The following is a 14814-nucleotide window of genomic DNA, read 5'->3' as shown; positions in this document are numbered from 1 at the left end:
CTACGGAGATCGAGAAAAAGGACTGCTTTTCTTTTGGCCAAACACCCAACCGTCGTATTCTTCTAGATTCGGGGTTATGGTGTACGCCCTGAGGGCAAGAACTCCGATTTATCCGCATGGCCAAACCCACGCTGCCACCCAGCCCCTTATATGCGCCGATCACATGCACCGTGTATGCTGCGGATACAAACTATACCATCTCATACCCTACGGACGATGGTCCGCATATCATCGAACTACATCAGAGAAGACATGAGAGAACTCTGGGCATACGCCTAAAAGTGGAAGGTCAGCGGCAGCTCAAGGGAAGAGGGAGGAGGAGGAGAAGGTGGTGGTGGTGGTGGAGGGGTACGTCTTACCATAGGCTTGATATCCGGGTGAGGAACGGCGTCGAACTGCTTGAAGTCGAGCTTGTAATCGGGGCCAACGTTGATGTACGCTCCCCTATTCTCGGTGGAGTCGCAGTATCTTGGCGCAGAGAACACTATGACAGTGAGTGCCAGGTCAAGGACGATCATGAGAGCATAGGAACATACCAGTAATGCAACGACCGTCGTGCTGCACCTCGTAGCCATCCATGCGAACTTCGTGACTGCGAATGACGGCCTCGAGACCGTTGTTCTCGCAGAATCTCTTGGTGATATCGGGGCCGAACTGCATACCAACACCGCGCTTGCTCGGGCCGCGGCCGGGCTCCTCCTGAGGGTCCGTCCACAACATCTCCATCATGAGACCGGCCTGACCAGGCTGGCGCTGGGCATGTCTGTCGAGCTTTCGGATGTCGTCCAAAGTGATCTTGTCGTCTGAGAACAGACCGCCGTGCAGCACGAGGTACTTGGTGCCGATCAGAGTTGCCAGGGGCAAGGCCGAGAAACTCTCCGAGAAGAGCTTGAAGATTCTCTCGTTGTACTTGGCCTTGCACTCGCCCTCGAAACCGTATACACGGTTCATGTCGTCGGTCTCGTGGTTACCACGGTTCAGGAAGAAAGCGTTTGGTCGGAGCCACTTGTATGCGTAGAGCAGAAGAGCGATTTCGCAAGACCATGATCCACGATCGACGAAGTCACCGTTGAACAGGTAGTAGTGCTTGTCGTTGGGCGTTCCGTTGAGACGGAAAAGCTCCATAAGGTCAAAATATTGGCCTAGCTATAAGTCAGTATTTTGGCACTGGATGAGATGCACAGGAACGTACCGTGTGTGTCACCGCAAACTGTGAGTTGTGTGCCCTCAGGAATCTTCATCTCCACCATGGTTGGCTCGTTATAGACAAGCTTCTTGACGGCCAGGATGATTTGGTAGACATATTTCCTGTGGATCTTCTTGCCGTTCTTGAAACGCTCCGTCATGTCATCGACGAACTCCTGTGTCATCTCCTCTCCTAATCTAACGCCATCATAGTCGTCTTCGACGCTGATGGTGCTAAGATCGAGACCTTCCGCAGCTGACGGCTCGTCACCGACCTCGATGGCGGCGAAGAAGTCCAACTTGCGAACAATCTTTCTGCATTCGTCCAGCTTCAACTTGGCATCCTTGTTGTTCGGGTCGAGCGATATACACTTCTTGAAGTCACCAAGAGCTTCCTTTGGTCTGATAATGGCGGTTTGGGCAAGGCCTCGGCGGAAGTATGCCTAAAGTCGCACCGACGTCAGCAAACAAGGCTCGTTGACTTTGTCCGAAGGTGCCCACCTTTACGAAGTTGGGGTTGAGCTCGATCGCCTTTGAACAATCTGCAATGGCATATCCATATGCTTCAGACTTGATGTTTGCCTATTCCGAACCAAGATTATGTCAGTCACGCGAGCAACTTGACTTTGCAGCCTCGGCGCAGTAAGTAGGCAACGAACCTGAGCGCGGTTGGTGAAGAACGTTGGCTCTTTGTCGTTCAGCTCAATGGCCTTGGTGTAGAAGTCGATAGCAGCAGGCCAATCGTGAGAAGCGAAGGCCTTATTGCCTTGGTTCTTGAAGGCCGTCGCCTTTTCCTCCGGCGTAGACATGGCGGCAGCAACGGTGGACTATACTGCAGAACCAAAGTGTGGGGTATCCGTATCACAGGTAGAGACCAGCGACGATGGAGGGGTTTCTTCTGCTGTCGTTCGCACGCGAAACAGTGGGAATTCCAGTTATCGTCTCCGTGGGCTTGAGATTTCGAGTGCGATTTCCCAAGTAGATTCGCAAAATTGGGGGCGGGAAAGAAGAGGTGGTTGCAGCAAAATTTGCTATGCAGCAGAAGCTCTTCGAAGGTTGAAGTTGCCGGGCTTGGGTCGGATTCGAAAGCTTCCCTTCGCGACGGTTCGGCCCTTAAACCCTCTTCAGTATTCGGAGCTAACAGGAAACAGTGCGCTGCTTCCGCACGGTGCGATACAGTTGCAGCGGGGTGGCACTGAGTTGCCACTTCAGGAGTCCGACAGGGGCGCTGAAAGGGCGGCGCCATGGTCTGGCCCCTCCCTCCACTCCCGCGAGGATTGAGCTTCCATCTGCCACTACACTACGCATGCCCGGGAAGGTAGGTACCTTAACGAAGTACGGATGACTTACGCCTCCGGGCAGGCTGTAGTGTACGAAGCGCAGGACCCCGGCGACTGGCGGGGAAGCCTCAGGTACCTGTAATCTTGATAGTTGCATAAACGCAGCACGCATGGCTGTTCTTATCGCTTATCGGAACCGCCCCACGTTACTCGGACCCGAACTTGAGCGCAACTCAGACTTTCAGATTGGCCTCAGCACATCGAGCTGACATCAAACTCTCAACGCGACATCTTCCCACCCCATGGCGCTGGCGGCGCACTCCTCGTGTATCTACGCTACTCTCAACGCATACTTTTCAACGTGATCGGCCCCTGTTTGTCGATGATGGAGCCTCAAGAACGCACATCAACCGCGCTTGTGCGCAAGCGGACCGACCTCCAACTGATGCCACCACCGCCCGCCGCGAAGAAAATCAAACGCCCGAAAAAGGTCATAGACGAAGATACCTACACCGACGCCCTCTCGCAGATCATTGCGCGTGACTTCTTCCCCGGACTCCTTGAGGCCGAGACCCAGCAAGAGTACCTTGACGCTCTCGAATCAAAAGATAAGGCATGGATTTCCAATGCTGGCCAGAGGCTAGAGCGTGTGATGACGCCGGGAAGGAATAGGGTGAAAAGGCCTATGCCTTTCAATAGCGGTGGACGCACGCCCTCTGCATACGGTGCTGATACGCCGGCATCGGTGGCATCGACGGCATCCGAAGCGCCAAAGCCAGCCGTGGACACGGACATGAGCCTGGCCAATTTCCAGGCCACCTACACCAGCGAGGACAATGAGAGCTTTTACAAGCTCATGGACAAACAAAACCAGAAGAAAGCAGAGAAGTACGAGTGGATATGGCGAGGGAACAAACTGCCTTCAAGACAGATGATCAAACAGGCGGAGGTCGAAGCCAAACTGCTAGAGACAAGGAGTTTGGTTGATGACGGGTGGAAAAGGGACAGACTGGCCATCAAGGACGTGGATGACAGACCAGCCAGACCAGACAGTTGGAACGCCAACCCCAAGAATAACTTAATGTTCGGCCCAGATGGTGTGGACGATGACTACGAGAGCCCGGCTCAGAGGGCGCAGGCCCAGTCGATGATGCCGCCTAAATCGATCAACTACCAAAACACAAGGGTACCGCAACCAGCAATCGCAGAGAGGCCGCCATCTCCGACGCTCTCTGCTGTGAGAGACGCGATTGCTGGCAAACCGCGTAAAGAAGACCAAGCTCCGAGTGCTGTCGGGGGCGGAGAGACGCCAAGAGTAAATGGGTACGCCTTTGTAGATGACGAAGACGACGACGACGACCAAGTTCTCCCTGCGCCCACCATCAACCTCGGTCCTGGCGACGCTACGCCAAACCCATTCAAGCTGCAAGAACACAGAAAACGAGAGACTTTGCACCACCGTTTAGTTGAGCGCGCAGCGCATTCGAAGAGAGAATCTGTGAAGAACGGATTAACTGGAAAGTTGGACAGGACACCGGTGCCCAAGTTCCCGTCTAGTCCGCGGGTTTCGGGTGGTCTAACGCCGGCCGCCCAAAGGTTATGGGGGAAGATTGGCAGCCCAAGAGCAGGTAGCCCGCATAATTCGTCTCTGAAGGCGACGCCAATGAGGGCAAGAGGATCACTTTTGAAGGGCGGTGCCTCGGTAACAAGGGAATCAACGCCAAAATGACTAATACGAATAATGATAATAGACGAGGAAACAGGGATAGACCAAAGATACCACCACAGGATAGCTTGCAGGAAGCATAGAAATCACTCCAAAATTGCCTCCCATTATGGAAGACGAGCATGTGATCGAGACAGTGACCAAGTTTGTATCTGTCGATACATACCGATGTTGAACTATTTGGAAATGGATGGTGGCTGGATAGACGTGGCTTGGCGGAATAACCCCGTTATATGCATGGTACTACCTCAAGCTCCCTGGAGCTATCTTCTTCTTCTCCTTTTATATGCATATGCCCATCACTCAATTTTCCCTCCATGACGAGGACCATTTGATAAACCCGGCACTTCCTGAAAGACACGAGGTCACCTAGACGTCAAAGGGCAATCGCAAAGATATGCGTGTAGCATAATTGAACAGATCGTTTCTTCGATGAGGTTCGCCGATTTTGCTGTCGATTTGGCAGCTGTGCTCGGCGCATCGCGCTCTGTCGCATCCAGACATGTTGCACTGAGAGGCCGACAGCTCGAGAGCTTCACCAAAGCTTCCAGCTTGACACGCAAATCCCCGACAGCACCTGAGCACACACGAGACGACGCCGCAACAGAAGCGCCAGCTCCTTCTGAGGCCCCAGAAGCTCAGACACCAAATGAAAATGAGACGCCGCCGTCAAATGAGAGCTCAACATCTCAAGCTGGTCATCCCTCACTCACACCATCAAGCAACTTCCAGCCCAACCTCAACAGTACATCTCGTATCTCACCAAGCTCAGGGTCGGTTCTCTCTGAACTGAGACAATCCAACCCCTCGGCTTTCCCCTTTCAAGGCACATCACCATTGGATCAAAGGCCCGAGGACAACACCATTCCTGCAGGGTCTTCGGCAAGCAGGCCGGCGGCTCCGTACGGGGCCCATGTCTCTGAAGAGGCGGACGACCTCCCTCAAGGTGTCAACGTCAACATCTTCCACAGCACCCGTGCCGCTAAGTTGCTGGGTAAAGAGGGAGAACAGCCAAAGGTTGACTTCGGTCCCCGGAAGAAGCTCCCGCCAACGAAGCTCCCCGAGTTCGTTGATTTCTCAAAGTTGTCCAAGGATGCCGAGATAAAGAAGTCGGCTACCCCCGAGAGTGCTTCAAGCACTTCCCAGACCGCTCCTCAATCCGAGGTTGTCACGAGTGAAGCACCGATACCTGCAGAGCCTGCGTCTGCTACCGCTGCTCCTACCGGTCCGGCACCAAAAGATGAACCTCCCGTCGAAGCTATTTTGGGCGCTGCCGTTGACCAAACATCAACCCCAGCATACGCTCTCAGGGAATCCAGCGTACCGGCCACACGTCTGAGCAGACTTTGGAACTATGGCGGTCTGGCAGCAGGAATGATGGGTGGTGCCATCACCGAGAGCATCGGCAGAGCATTTGGCGGCGGAGGTGAGGGTTCAGTGTTGCTCAGTGCCGGCAATATGGAAAGACTTGTCGCAAAGCTATCCAGAATGCGCGGCGCTGCTCTGAAGATGGGTCAGATGATGAGCTTCCAGGACACAAAGATGCTCCCGGGACCGATCCAGGAGGTTCTGCAGAGAGTGCAGGACCGTGCCGATTACATGCCGGCATGGCAGAGAGATAAGGTCCTCAAGGCCAACCTGGGCGCGGAATGGCGCGAGCTGTTTGAGGACTTTGAGGAGAAGCCCATTGCTGCTGCATCCATTGGACAAGTCCACCGCGCCACTTTAAAGGAGGGCGGTCGCAAGGTCGCGGTCAAGATTCAGTTCCCTGGAGTTGCAGACTCGATCAATTCTGACCTCGACAACCTCGGCATTCTCTTAACCGCCACTAAGCTCCTGCCGAAGGGTCTGTACCTGAACAAGACCATTGACAACGCCCGACTTGAGCTGGGTTGGGAATGTGACTACGAGAGAGAAGCGCAGTGCCTGATCCGTTACAAGGAGCTCTTGGCCGATGAACCAGACACTTTCGTCGTGCCCGACGTTCATCTGCAGGCCTGCGGAAAGAACGTTCTAACCATGGACTGGATGGAGGGCGTGGGCGTCACCAGGGTCAAGTCCTTCACCCAGGAACAAAAGGACTGGATCGGTACCCAGATCCTCCGCCTCTGTCTCAGAGAGATCACCGAGTTCAAATTTATGCAGACTGACCCTAACTGGACAAACTTCCTCTACAACGCCGAGACCAACAGGCTCGAGCTTCTCGACTTTGGTGCTTCCCGGGAGTACCCCGACGAGTTTGTCACTGAGTACGTTCAGCTTCTCGCCGCAGCCTCGAGAACCGACCGAGAGGGAGTCAAGACGCTGTCGGAGAGTCTCGGATACCTTACCGGCCACGAGAGCAAGCTCATGGTGGATGCACACGTCAAATCGGTGCTCACCCTCGCGGAGCCCTTCCTCGGCTCCGCACCCGAAGTCTACGATTTCCAAGACCAGACCATCACAGAGCGCGTCAAGGCTCTTATCCCCGTTATGCTCCGCGAGAGACTTGCGCCGCCGCCCGAGGAGACTTATAGTCTGCACCGCAAGCTGAGTGGTGCGTTCTTGCTTTGCGCGAAGCTCGGTAGCAAAGTTAGATGCCGCGAGATGTTTGAGGAGAGCCTAAAGAAGAACGGGTACAATGCTTAAAAGGGGCATACGAAGAATTACCCTCAATCCACTTTGTAAAATTTTGTATCATAACTGTACGATCAATGTGTAGTAGACACACCATACAGGGAGGACTATAGACAAAATTAAAGGCCTTCCGTAATGCATTCTGTGGTTAAGATGCCGAATCAAAGCACGCTGGTGGCATCCGCTCATTCCCTAGGTCTCCTCTGCATCTTATCAAGCTCCTTCCTCTCCCTTCCGACAACCTTCTTCCTCTTCCGCTCAATCGTGCGGTCAACCTGCTTCTTCTTCATGCCTGCGAACTGGTCCATCAGGAACCTCTTCTTCTGCTCCGACTTCTTGAGATAGAACGGCTGCTTGCCCTCCTTGACGAGCTCCTTCTCCTTGCGCTTGTGCTCCTGAATTACGTCGTCCGCGCGCTGCTTGCGCTCCCGCGCCTTCATCTTGCTCTCCATTGACAGCAGCACCTTCTTCATCTCCTCCTTCTTGTCCGCGTCCTTGGTCTTCTTGATCTCGGCCCGCAGTTGCTTCATCTCGTCCTTCCGGTAGTCGTCCAAAAAGGCGTACGCCCTCCGCGCCTTACCCTCGTCGACGGGCCCGCTCATCGGGTCGAAGCGCGGGTCGCGCACCTCCATCTTGGGCACGGCGATGATCTCGCGACGGCGGGAGACGGGCTTCTTGCTTGACTGCTCCATCGGGGCGTGCTTGCTTGAGCGCTTGACGTGGTCGGCGCCGTGCTTTGATTTCCTGCCAATCTCCTCGGGACCTGAGTCGGAGTCTTCGTCTTCTGAGGGTGATGCGCCGCGCTTGCGACGTTTGGATGCGGGCATGGAGGCCTGGGCTTTTGCGAGGGCACCAAAGGACACTGATGAGATGTCGATGTTGGACTTCTTTGGCGGTGGTGAGGCATTGGACTTTGGGCTGTTAGTAACGAATACAGCGTTCCTATAATTTGGGGTAAATACCTCTTCGTCTTCTTCATCTTCTTCCATATCCTGGTCATCTTCGTCCTCACTCATCTCATCTCCATCAATTCCCATCTCCTCAGGCTCACTGCTGACCTGCTCGTCGACTTCAGGCTCCGCTTCTCTACGAGGCTTCACGCGGCGCTGAAGGCCCGAAAAATCTTGCTTCCTCTTTCCGGACAGCATCTTGTGTTAATTTTCGCTGATTTTGTGAAGGTGAGAGGTACACTGTATGGTTCGGTTGTAAGGTAAATGTGCAGAACTCACATGGGGGAGGCTCGCCCGCCTCGAAGCAACTTTTCAGTGGGTCTGAGTGACCGACGACCTCGTATCGATAAGAACTACGTCTGTCTGCCTTATCGATAACACCTGCCTCACAAAGTTCCTTTCAATGCGATGTTCCAGTAAGGACAAATTCCTCTCCACTAATCGCATCAACACAAACAAGACCCTGAATACGCTTGGAATACCTAGTATATTCGACTTACGCCCACTCGCTACGGAAGCAACCAGACTAATTATTCTGCACATTCGGCTCAATTGACGTCGCCTTCCGATTCATAACCTGGCCCATCCATCCATGCAATCCTCTCTTCCCCGGATCTTCGCAAGATCGCAACAGATCCACCAACGCTGCTTCTACCAAACCGTCGTGCGCAAGCGTCCAGGTCGCCCACCCCGCGACCTCTCTCGGAAAGACACACTCCCCGAATCTGATAACGAACCTTACCTTCCCTTTTCCGCCTCTTCCCCGCGCAATTCAAGGCTCGTCTACACCCAACAGAAAGGCATGTCCGACCTACAATGGTGGGCCAAGCCCGCCCCGGCCATGGCCACCCCATCGAACCAGCAGCCGAGCAGTAACGGCTTCACGATACCGGGCCTCGGCAACGCCGCCAACATCCCCTTCGCCTCAAAATCCGCAGTCCCTCTTCCCGAGCAATCGGCCGCCGGAGACCAATTCACAACCCCAAATGGACCTCGCAAAGCGTAAGTCTCGTTCCCCTTTCCATCCCCCCTCTTTGCGGTCCACTGCTCTCCGTGGCCGTCGCGAAGACTAACATGCTCGTTCCCAACAGTGCCGCGGCGCCGCACAACCGTGATAAGATCATACCCCCCAGCGCCGCATCAGGCGGCGTCCCGAACCCCACGCCGCAATACCTTCAGCAAGCCTCCCTCCCGCCGACCCTCGTCCCCACCCCTCGACCGATCCTCGTCGTAATGGACCTCAACGGCACACTCCTCTTCCGACCCAATCGTCGCAACGCCGCAAGCTTCGTCGAGCGGCCCCACGCGAAGCGCTTCCTGCAATACTGCCTCGACACCTTCCACGTCGTCGTCTGGTCCTCGGCCCAGCCGAAAAATGTCCAGTCCATGTGCGATCAGCTCCTCCTCAAGGGCGGCCTCGGCGCCGCCGACAGCCAGGAAGACAGGGCCTCGTACCGCCGCCGCGTGCTGGCCGTCTGGGGCCGCGACAAGTTCGGCCTATCCGAGTCCGACTTCAAGCTCCGCGTGCAGGTCTACAAGCGCCTGGAGATGGTCTGGGCCCAGGCCAACGTGCAGCGGGCGCATCCGGACGCCGCGTACGGCGGCCGGTGGGACCAAACCAACACCGTTCTCGTGGACGACTCGCTCGAGAAGGCGCGGAGCGAGCCGTTCAACTTGCTGCGGATCCCAGAGTTCTTTGGCGACGCCAGCGAGCCGGGCTACGTGGTGCCGCAGGTCCACGATTACCTCAACCAGCTCTGTTACCAGTCTGATATCAGCACGTATATGCGCACCAACCCATTCCGGCTGAACGAAGAATACAGGCTGGAGGCGCAGCAGGAGGGTAATGCGCAGGGCTCAGCGTAGGAGACGGATGAGGAGACAGTCTTTGGGAAACCCTGGACATACGCTAGGTTGGAGAAAAAGGCACAGGACATAGAGATAGACTTGGTAGCATCGAGATACCCCTTAGCATGAGCTTATGGAAGCATCATATCCAATTCAATGATGTGCACGTGGAGCCTTGTAGTGAAATTGGAAAAGTGTTCTTTTGGTTTTGATCAGGAACAACCTGCATCTTCTGCCTCGTCCTAGTGACTCAGACCTAGTAACTTGGCACACAGCCTCGGGCATTACGCACAGGATATTCCTCTTCGGGTCCATAACATCATCTGCACACCCTCCTTGCCGATTCGTAAACTCATTTCATCTCTGCCATAAGCCATGAATTTTGGATCACTCCATTGAGCGATGCGCTTATTTGAAGACCTTGCCGTCGGCAACGGGGTACTCCTTGCCGTTGTGGGTGATGGGAGCCTCCCATCCCCAAGAGTCCGAGACGAACTTCTTGGTCTCGGGGGCGGAAGCATCGAGCTTCTCGAACTCGTAGCTCTCGTAGTCGGGAGCGACATCGAAAGCGGGCTTGTAGTCCTGGCCGCGGATGACGAAGGCACCCTCGATGACGGAGTCGTTGTTGGTGCCGTAGACGGCAGCGCATCCGAAGATGAACTTGCGGGAACCCTCAAGACGGTTGTTGAAGCCGCCAATGAGGTTGTTGGACATGAAGGTCATGGTGAGCTCGTCGTTGTACTTGTACTTGACCTTCCAGAGAGAGAACTCCTCGAGGTTGACGTTGTCCCAGAACCACTGCATGGCCTCATCGTGGTTCTTGATGTTAGAGTACTGGCGCTTCCACTCCTCGAGGTCGAAGGTGGCGCGGGGGAGCTCAGCGAGGGGGTGCTTGGGCTTAGGGGCGGCGGGAGCCTCCTCGGCAGCGGGAGCGGGGGCAGGCTTAGCGGCCTTGGGGGCAGCCTCCTTCTTGGGCTGCTCAGGCTTCTTGGGAGCGACGTTGGTCAGCTTGGGAGTCTCGAGGAACTCCTGCTTCTCGGTAACGGCGGTCCAGATATCCTGGTTGATGATGGTAGAGTACCAACGGGTGACGTTGGGGTTCTCCGCGCGCCACGCCTTGTCGAAGAAGAACTCGAAGCCACGGGCAATAATGCCGGCGGCGAAGAGGTCAGCGAGAGTGATGCGCTCGCCAACGAGGTAGGTGTTGCTGAGAAGGTGCTCCTCAATGACCTTGACGGCCTTGAGAGCGACCTTGGAGGAGTCCTCAACGGCCTTCTTGTTGTAGGAGTCCTTGCCAAGGAGAGGGCGGTACCAGGCGCCCATGGGGGGGAGGACCTCGGAGTTCACGAAGGACATCCACTTGAGAATGGAGGCGTAGCTATGCGAGATATTGTTAGCTTCGTGCTTCACAGCTCGATATAAGCTGAGCTCTTTGTGGACTTACTCCTGCTTGGTCTTTCCGAGGAGGGTGGTCTTCTCGTTCTGGGAGGTGACTATGGGATCTCGTTAGCTACTGCTCCCCGAGATATTGTTCAAACGACGTAAACGGTGTCAATGGCAGGATCAGAAATTTAGACTATGTCAACAAAGAAATTCAGACAGGGATAACTGTATTGCAAAAGCTTCTTCATCATATCGCGAATTGTGGATGGTGGTTTTGTGTATACGCGGGCTTTCGGAAAGCGACGCCGGTAAAGGATGACTCAGAACGTACTGTAGATGGCAATGGCGATGCACTCGGAGAGAGGGTAGCCATCCTCGCCGAGGAAGGCGGGGACCTTGCCGAGCTTGTTGGCCTTGAGGTGCTCAACGGAGGGCTTGGTAGGGTCAGCCTCGATGAACTCGAGGTCGACGTTGTTGGCCTTCGCGACAGCGCGAATGGCCGTGGTGCGGGGGTTAGCCTGCAGGGGTGACGATCTTCGTTAGCTACAAGATTCTTCGAGATCTGGAAGTTGAAAAGTAATTGCAGTGGCAGTGTTGTTTTCTTACCGGGTAGGTGAAGAGCTTTCCGAATGCCATCTTGAATCAGTTGTTTGACCGAGAGGGAGTGGGAGGGTATCAAAGGGTGCGTGATGTGATGGACAAGAGAGAGGAGAGAAAAGTTCGGGTTCCCCGCCAGGGTGACAGTAATTTTTTTGAATGAAATTTCGACCGCAGTGCCCCGCCACCCGAAAGCCCCTCGCTCGACCGACGGCAGCTCGAACGCCAGGGCAACCAGCTGTGGCGTGTGAGGGGTAAAGTGCGGCAAGAGAGGGTCCAAGCGTCTGTGGCGCTGATGCCACATCACGTGACCCTGGCATCATCCGATGTTCTGCCGCAGCCCAGCTACGAAGCTAGGAAAGATTTCTGTTGTCAATTGACGTTCGAGGCAGTCTCCAGCTCACAATATCGCGACAGCAACCGCATCAACGAGGGCGCTGCTCGAGGTCCCACAACAATGTCGAACTTACGCCATGGCCTTCAGCAGACTCTCTGCTTGCGCCAACTGGCAAAGGGTCATTCGGTAAAGGCTCAATGGCAACGATCGAGCCTGCAGTCGAGCTCCAAGAGCATGTCGACCACGAGCGAACCTCAACCTGAAAAGGACGAACCCAAAATCGACTCGAACCTAGTGTTGCCTCCCGAAAAGCCCTTCTCCGGCGTCACAAAGGCTCGTCCACTACCCATCTCGCCGTCCTACTTCTCCAGAGAGCCTCGCTTCAACGACGCCTACATCCAACTTTCTACTCTTGTGCAGAGATATCAGCATCTTCCTCTGGCGCCCCCGGAATTGGTCCCACGACAAATATGGAGAAATTTGAAGGGTTACAGACAGGCTACCGGAGAGCCGGTCAAGGCGATGCCGTTCAGTCAGGTTCTTAGCATGGTCAAGCGACTGCACCAGATCCACCCCGGGCTGATGCCCAGCGAAGTCAGGGAAGCCCTACAGGAATTCAAGCGCGACATCGACCCGTACAAGAACACAGCCAAGGTTGTGCCTCTCGACAGGTTTGGACGCGCTTTAGGCGTCGGCCGCAGGAAGACATCGAGCGCTCGCGCATGGGTTGTGGAGGGCACTGGAGAGATGCTGGTCAACGGCAAACCTCTGAATGAGGCGTTTGGCAGAGTTCATGATCGTGAGAGCGCCATCTGGGCGCTCCGAAGCACTTCGAGAACAGACAAGTACAACGTATGGGCACTGGTCGAAGGCGGCGGTGTGACCGGGCAGGCCGAGGCTCTTACATTGGCAATTGCTAAGGCCGTCTTGGTCCACGAACCAGCTCTCAAGCCGATACTAAGAAAGGGTAAGTCAACTTCACCATTGGAGAGGGACTTTCGACCTGTTGCTGACAAGTACGACTCTACAGCTGGCTGCATTACCCGTGATCCTAGACAAGTCGAGAGAAAGAAACATGGTCATGTCAAGGCCAGAAAGATGCCCGCCTGGGTTAAGAGATAGAAGTCTCGTTCGATCTGTGGCGTTCATGATGACATTGCCAGGCATACTTTCCATCTTTTCGTTGTACCACCACCTCCATGTATTCATAGAACAGAGGCAGCTCTTACAATGCCAGCCTATGGTGTATACTTGCCTGATGTCCCGTATTGGTGGGCGACATTTCCTATCAAGGGGAATTAATATGTGATCGCAACTTACGAAAAGCAACGACACAGCTAGACTACGGCCGACTCCAGTCTATATAGTCGGCACAGCTTGCAGTCACCCAGTACTAGCACTGATCCAGAGGACTTGGAGCTTAGGACAAGTCTGCCAGCGGTACTACCGACTGCGCTCAAGTTGACAGCTGGAAAGCGACTTGCAGGTGTTTGGAGATGAGGAATCATGTCCGGCGACGCAGTAGTCGGACGGATTGACAGAAAGCGGTCGATTTAGCGTCAACGCTCTTGCTCCCATTGCTTCATACCTGGCCCATGCAGTGCGCGGAGAAGCAACGTGGTGTCTTCGATTCCAGTTGTCCTTATCCTAACTGCACCCGAGGGACACAAGACCTTACACCGTAAGGCAACGCAAGAGGCAGAGACCCTCCCTACCAGTTCAATGATGAGATGATGATTCAGTGCCAGGATCTGGAAACTAGTGTCGCAATGCTCACGATCGACATTCGGAAACGAGAATCTCAGTCACGCTCTTGTCTGTCCTGCCGTCATTGACCGCAGCGATAGCAAAGTATCGTCGCGACACAGATGTCTTTTGGCTGATACGTTCATTTAACTAGCGCGTGCAATGACCACTTTCAACGATTGTACGTATACCTTACGGAGCTGCCGTGAAAGAATTTTCGGCGCGCATTGAAACCGGGTCTGAGAGAGAATGAAGGTAGCCCCCGTGTGTCATTATCAGGCCAGAATCATAGACCACAAGCTGGCACCTGTGTAAAGCTGCGGGCGGGTTGAAGTTGTGGACGTTATTAGAGGGGTCCGTGAGCAAGCGCGTTGACATCTCTGGCGTCAAGGCTAGTGACGGCGCCCCTATTGCCAACGTTGCAGAAGTGCGTCCGCCGAGGGCCTTGTTTCAATTTCCCACACAAGGTAACCCCTAAAAGGAGACGACAGCGAGAGCACAGACGTTCAAGCCTGTCCTGTCCTCCGAAGGTTTCTAGAAGCATGGAACGAGTAAATCGAAGGTTCGTGGAGCTGGTTTCACCCTTTGGTGGCCGTTTTCGGTGACGGCTTTGTTCTTCCGGTGATGGGTTTAATCAGAGGGTGAAGCTGGAGATGGTGGACAGCACGACTCGGCTGGTTTCGCCGCATCAGGCAAGGCGGCGCCTGAGATGAGCCAGCCGCTGCTATTGCCGCGTATTGGTTGGACAAGAACGTGAGAGAGGATGGGGCGTACCGTGTATTCCGATGCAAGGAGGGGACGGCAAAGACTCTGAACCAATCGAACAACGGGCGAGGCGGAACAACGGTAGCGGCAGAGGCGGTGATGGCAGCTTAAGACGACGAGATGGGGTGGTGGGTAGTGGTTAATGGTTTAGGGAGGGAGACAAGATCGGAACAATGCTAGGTGATGCGATAACGAGGCTATTGAGCTTGAGCTGCCAACGTGCGCTCCTGGCACCCTCCGACGTTACATTCTCTTCTGAGGCCATGTGCTTAAGTGGATGGAAGATCGGACAGAGGTTGAGGAAGGATCTCTCTGCGGGCTGACTTTCTTTTGGCGAGCGAGCATCATCTCATGGCGAGCTCCGGGGATCAACCAGGCGTC

At 54.9% G+C, this 14814-nt stretch overlaps 7 protein-coding genes across 7 annotated transcripts; 4 read left to right on the top strand and 3 right to left on the bottom strand.

The window, feature by feature from the left end:
* Positions 1–109: 109 nt before the first annotated feature.
* BDP55DRAFT_356723 (Metallo-dependent phosphatase-like protein) lies at positions 110–2158 on the bottom strand. Its single transcript, XM_060567016.1, has 6 exons — positions 1845–2158; positions 1687–1767; positions 1193–1628; positions 537–1142; positions 360–484; positions 110–275 (listed from the first exon to the last, which is right to left on the bottom strand). The coding sequence occupies exons 1-6, from the start codon at positions 1992–1994 to the stop codon at positions 237–239; spliced, it is 1437 nt and encodes a 478-aa protein (XP_060424226.1). The 5' UTR covers positions 1995–2158; the 3' UTR covers positions 110–236.
* Positions 2159–2697: 539 nt separating this feature from the next.
* On the top strand, positions 2698–4333 carry BDP55DRAFT_679591 (nuclear protein DGCR14). The gene has a single exon (XM_060576066.1). It carries the CDS (start codon positions 2848–2850, stop codon positions 4192–4194), a length of 1347 nt encoding a protein of 448 aa, XP_060424225.1. The 5' UTR covers positions 2698–2847; the 3' UTR covers positions 4195–4333.
* Positions 4334–4559: 226 nt separating this feature from the next.
* On the top strand, positions 4560–6838 carry BDP55DRAFT_679589 (ABC1 family protein). The gene has a single exon (XM_060576065.1). The coding sequence runs from the start codon at positions 4624–4626 to the stop codon at positions 6817–6819; it is 2196 nt and encodes a 731-aa protein (XP_060424224.1). The 5' UTR covers positions 4560–4623; the 3' UTR covers positions 6820–6838.
* BDP55DRAFT_619979 (uncharacterized protein) lies at positions 6839–8095 on the bottom strand. Its single transcript, XM_060571325.1, has 2 exons — positions 7770–8095; positions 6839–7718 (listed from the first exon to the last, which is right to left on the bottom strand). Exons 1-2 carry the CDS (start codon positions 7953–7955, stop codon positions 6993–6995), a joined length of 912 nt encoding a protein of 303 aa, XP_060424223.1. The 5' UTR covers positions 7956–8095; the 3' UTR covers positions 6839–6992.
* A 44-nt stretch (positions 8096–8139) lies between these two features.
* BDP55DRAFT_679587 (HAD-like domain-containing protein) lies at positions 8140–9842 on the top strand. The gene is made up of 2 exons (XM_060576064.1): positions 8140–8759; positions 8849–9842. Exons 1-2 carry the CDS (start codon positions 8350–8352, stop codon positions 9621–9623), a joined length of 1185 nt encoding a protein of 394 aa, XP_060424222.1. The 5' UTR covers positions 8140–8349; the 3' UTR covers positions 9624–9842.
* BDP55DRAFT_679583 (glutathione S-transferase domain-containing protein) lies at positions 9787–11720 on the bottom strand. Its single transcript, XM_060576063.1, has 4 exons — positions 11595–11720; positions 11320–11506; positions 11050–11098; positions 9787–10983 (listed from the first exon to the last, which is right to left on the bottom strand). The coding sequence occupies exons 1-4, from the start codon at positions 11622–11624 to the stop codon at positions 10014–10016; spliced, it is 1236 nt and encodes a 411-aa protein (XP_060424221.1). The 5' UTR covers positions 11625–11720; the 3' UTR covers positions 9787–10013.
* A 246-nt stretch (positions 11721–11966) lies between these two features.
* Positions 11967–13256, top strand: BDP55DRAFT_679581 (ribosomal protein S9/S16). The gene is made up of 2 exons (XM_060576062.1): positions 11967–12889; positions 12953–13256. The coding sequence occupies exons 1-2, from the start codon at positions 12043–12045 to the stop codon at positions 13042–13044; spliced, it is 939 nt and encodes a 312-aa protein (XP_060424220.1). The 5' UTR covers positions 11967–12042; the 3' UTR covers positions 13045–13256.
* Positions 13257–14814: the final 1558 nt, after the last annotated feature.

This window comes from Colletotrichum godetiae, assembly GCF_030913485.1.
Source record: "Colletotrichum godetiae strain CBS 193.32 chromosome Unknown BDP55scaffold_60, whole genome shotgun sequence".
Taxonomy (NCBI): Eukaryota; Fungi; Ascomycota; class Sordariomycetes; order Glomerellales; family Glomerellaceae; genus Colletotrichum; species Colletotrichum godetiae.
This window is presented reverse-complemented; position numbering and strand designations above follow the sequence as displayed.

What these genes read in the sequence shown, in the direction of transcription:
- BDP55DRAFT_619979 (XM_060571325.1), bottom strand. Translation starts at nt 7,955, where the DNA reads ATGCTGTCCGGAAAGAGGAAGCAAGATTTTTCGGGCCTTCAGCGCCGC. An exon ending in AAGATGAAGAAGACGAAGAG is followed by an intron (nt 7,719 to 7,769) that starts GTATTTACCCCA and finishes AACAGCCCAAAG; the next exon opens with TCCAATGCCTCACCACCGCC.
- BDP55DRAFT_679581 (XM_060576062.1), top strand. Translation starts at nt 12,043, where the DNA reads ATGTCGAACTTACGCCATGGCCTTCAGCAGACTCTCTGCTTGCGCCAA. An exon ending in CAAGCCGATACTAAGAAAGG is followed by an intron (nt 12,890 to 12,952) that starts GTAAGTCAACTT and finishes ACGACTCTACAG; the next exon opens with CTGGCTGCATTACCCGTGAT.
- BDP55DRAFT_356723 (XM_060567016.1), bottom strand. Translation starts at nt 1,994, where the DNA reads ATGTCTACGCCGGAGGAAAAGGCGACGGCCTTCAAGAACCAAGGCAAT. An exon ending in TCAACCCCAACTTCGTAAAG is followed by an intron (nt 1,629 to 1,686) that starts GTGGGCACCTTC and finishes GTGCGACTTTAG; the next exon opens with GCATACTTCCGCCGAGGCCT. An exon ending in CGACGGTCGTTGCATTACTG is followed by an intron (nt 485 to 536) that starts GTATGTTCCTAT and finishes TCACTGTCATAG; the next exon opens with TGTTCTCTGCGCCAAGATAC.
- BDP55DRAFT_679591 (XM_060576066.1), top strand. Translation starts at nt 2,848, where the DNA reads ATGATGGAGCCTCAAGAACGCACATCAACCGCGCTTGTGCGCAAGCGG.
- BDP55DRAFT_679589 (XM_060576065.1), top strand. Translation starts at nt 4,624, where the DNA reads ATGAGGTTCGCCGATTTTGCTGTCGATTTGGCAGCTGTGCTCGGCGCA.
- BDP55DRAFT_679587 (XM_060576064.1), top strand. Translation starts at nt 8,350, where the DNA reads ATGCAATCCTCTCTTCCCCGGATCTTCGCAAGATCGCAACAGATCCAC. An exon ending in CCAAATGGACCTCGCAAAGC is followed by an intron (nt 8,760 to 8,848) that starts GTAAGTCTCGTT and finishes CGTTCCCAACAG; the next exon opens with TGCCGCGGCGCCGCACAACC.
- BDP55DRAFT_679583 (XM_060576063.1), bottom strand. Translation starts at nt 11,624, where the DNA reads ATGGCATTCGGAAAGCTCTTCACCTACCCG. An exon ending in GAAAGCTCTTCACCTACCCG is followed by an intron (nt 11,507 to 11,594) that starts GTAAGAAAACAA and finishes TCACCCCTGCAG; the next exon opens with GCTAACCCCCGCACCACGGC. An exon ending in CATCGCCATTGCCATCTACA is followed by an intron (nt 11,099 to 11,319) that starts GTACGTTCTGAG and finishes GAGATCCCATAG; the next exon opens with TCACCTCCCAGAACGAGAAG.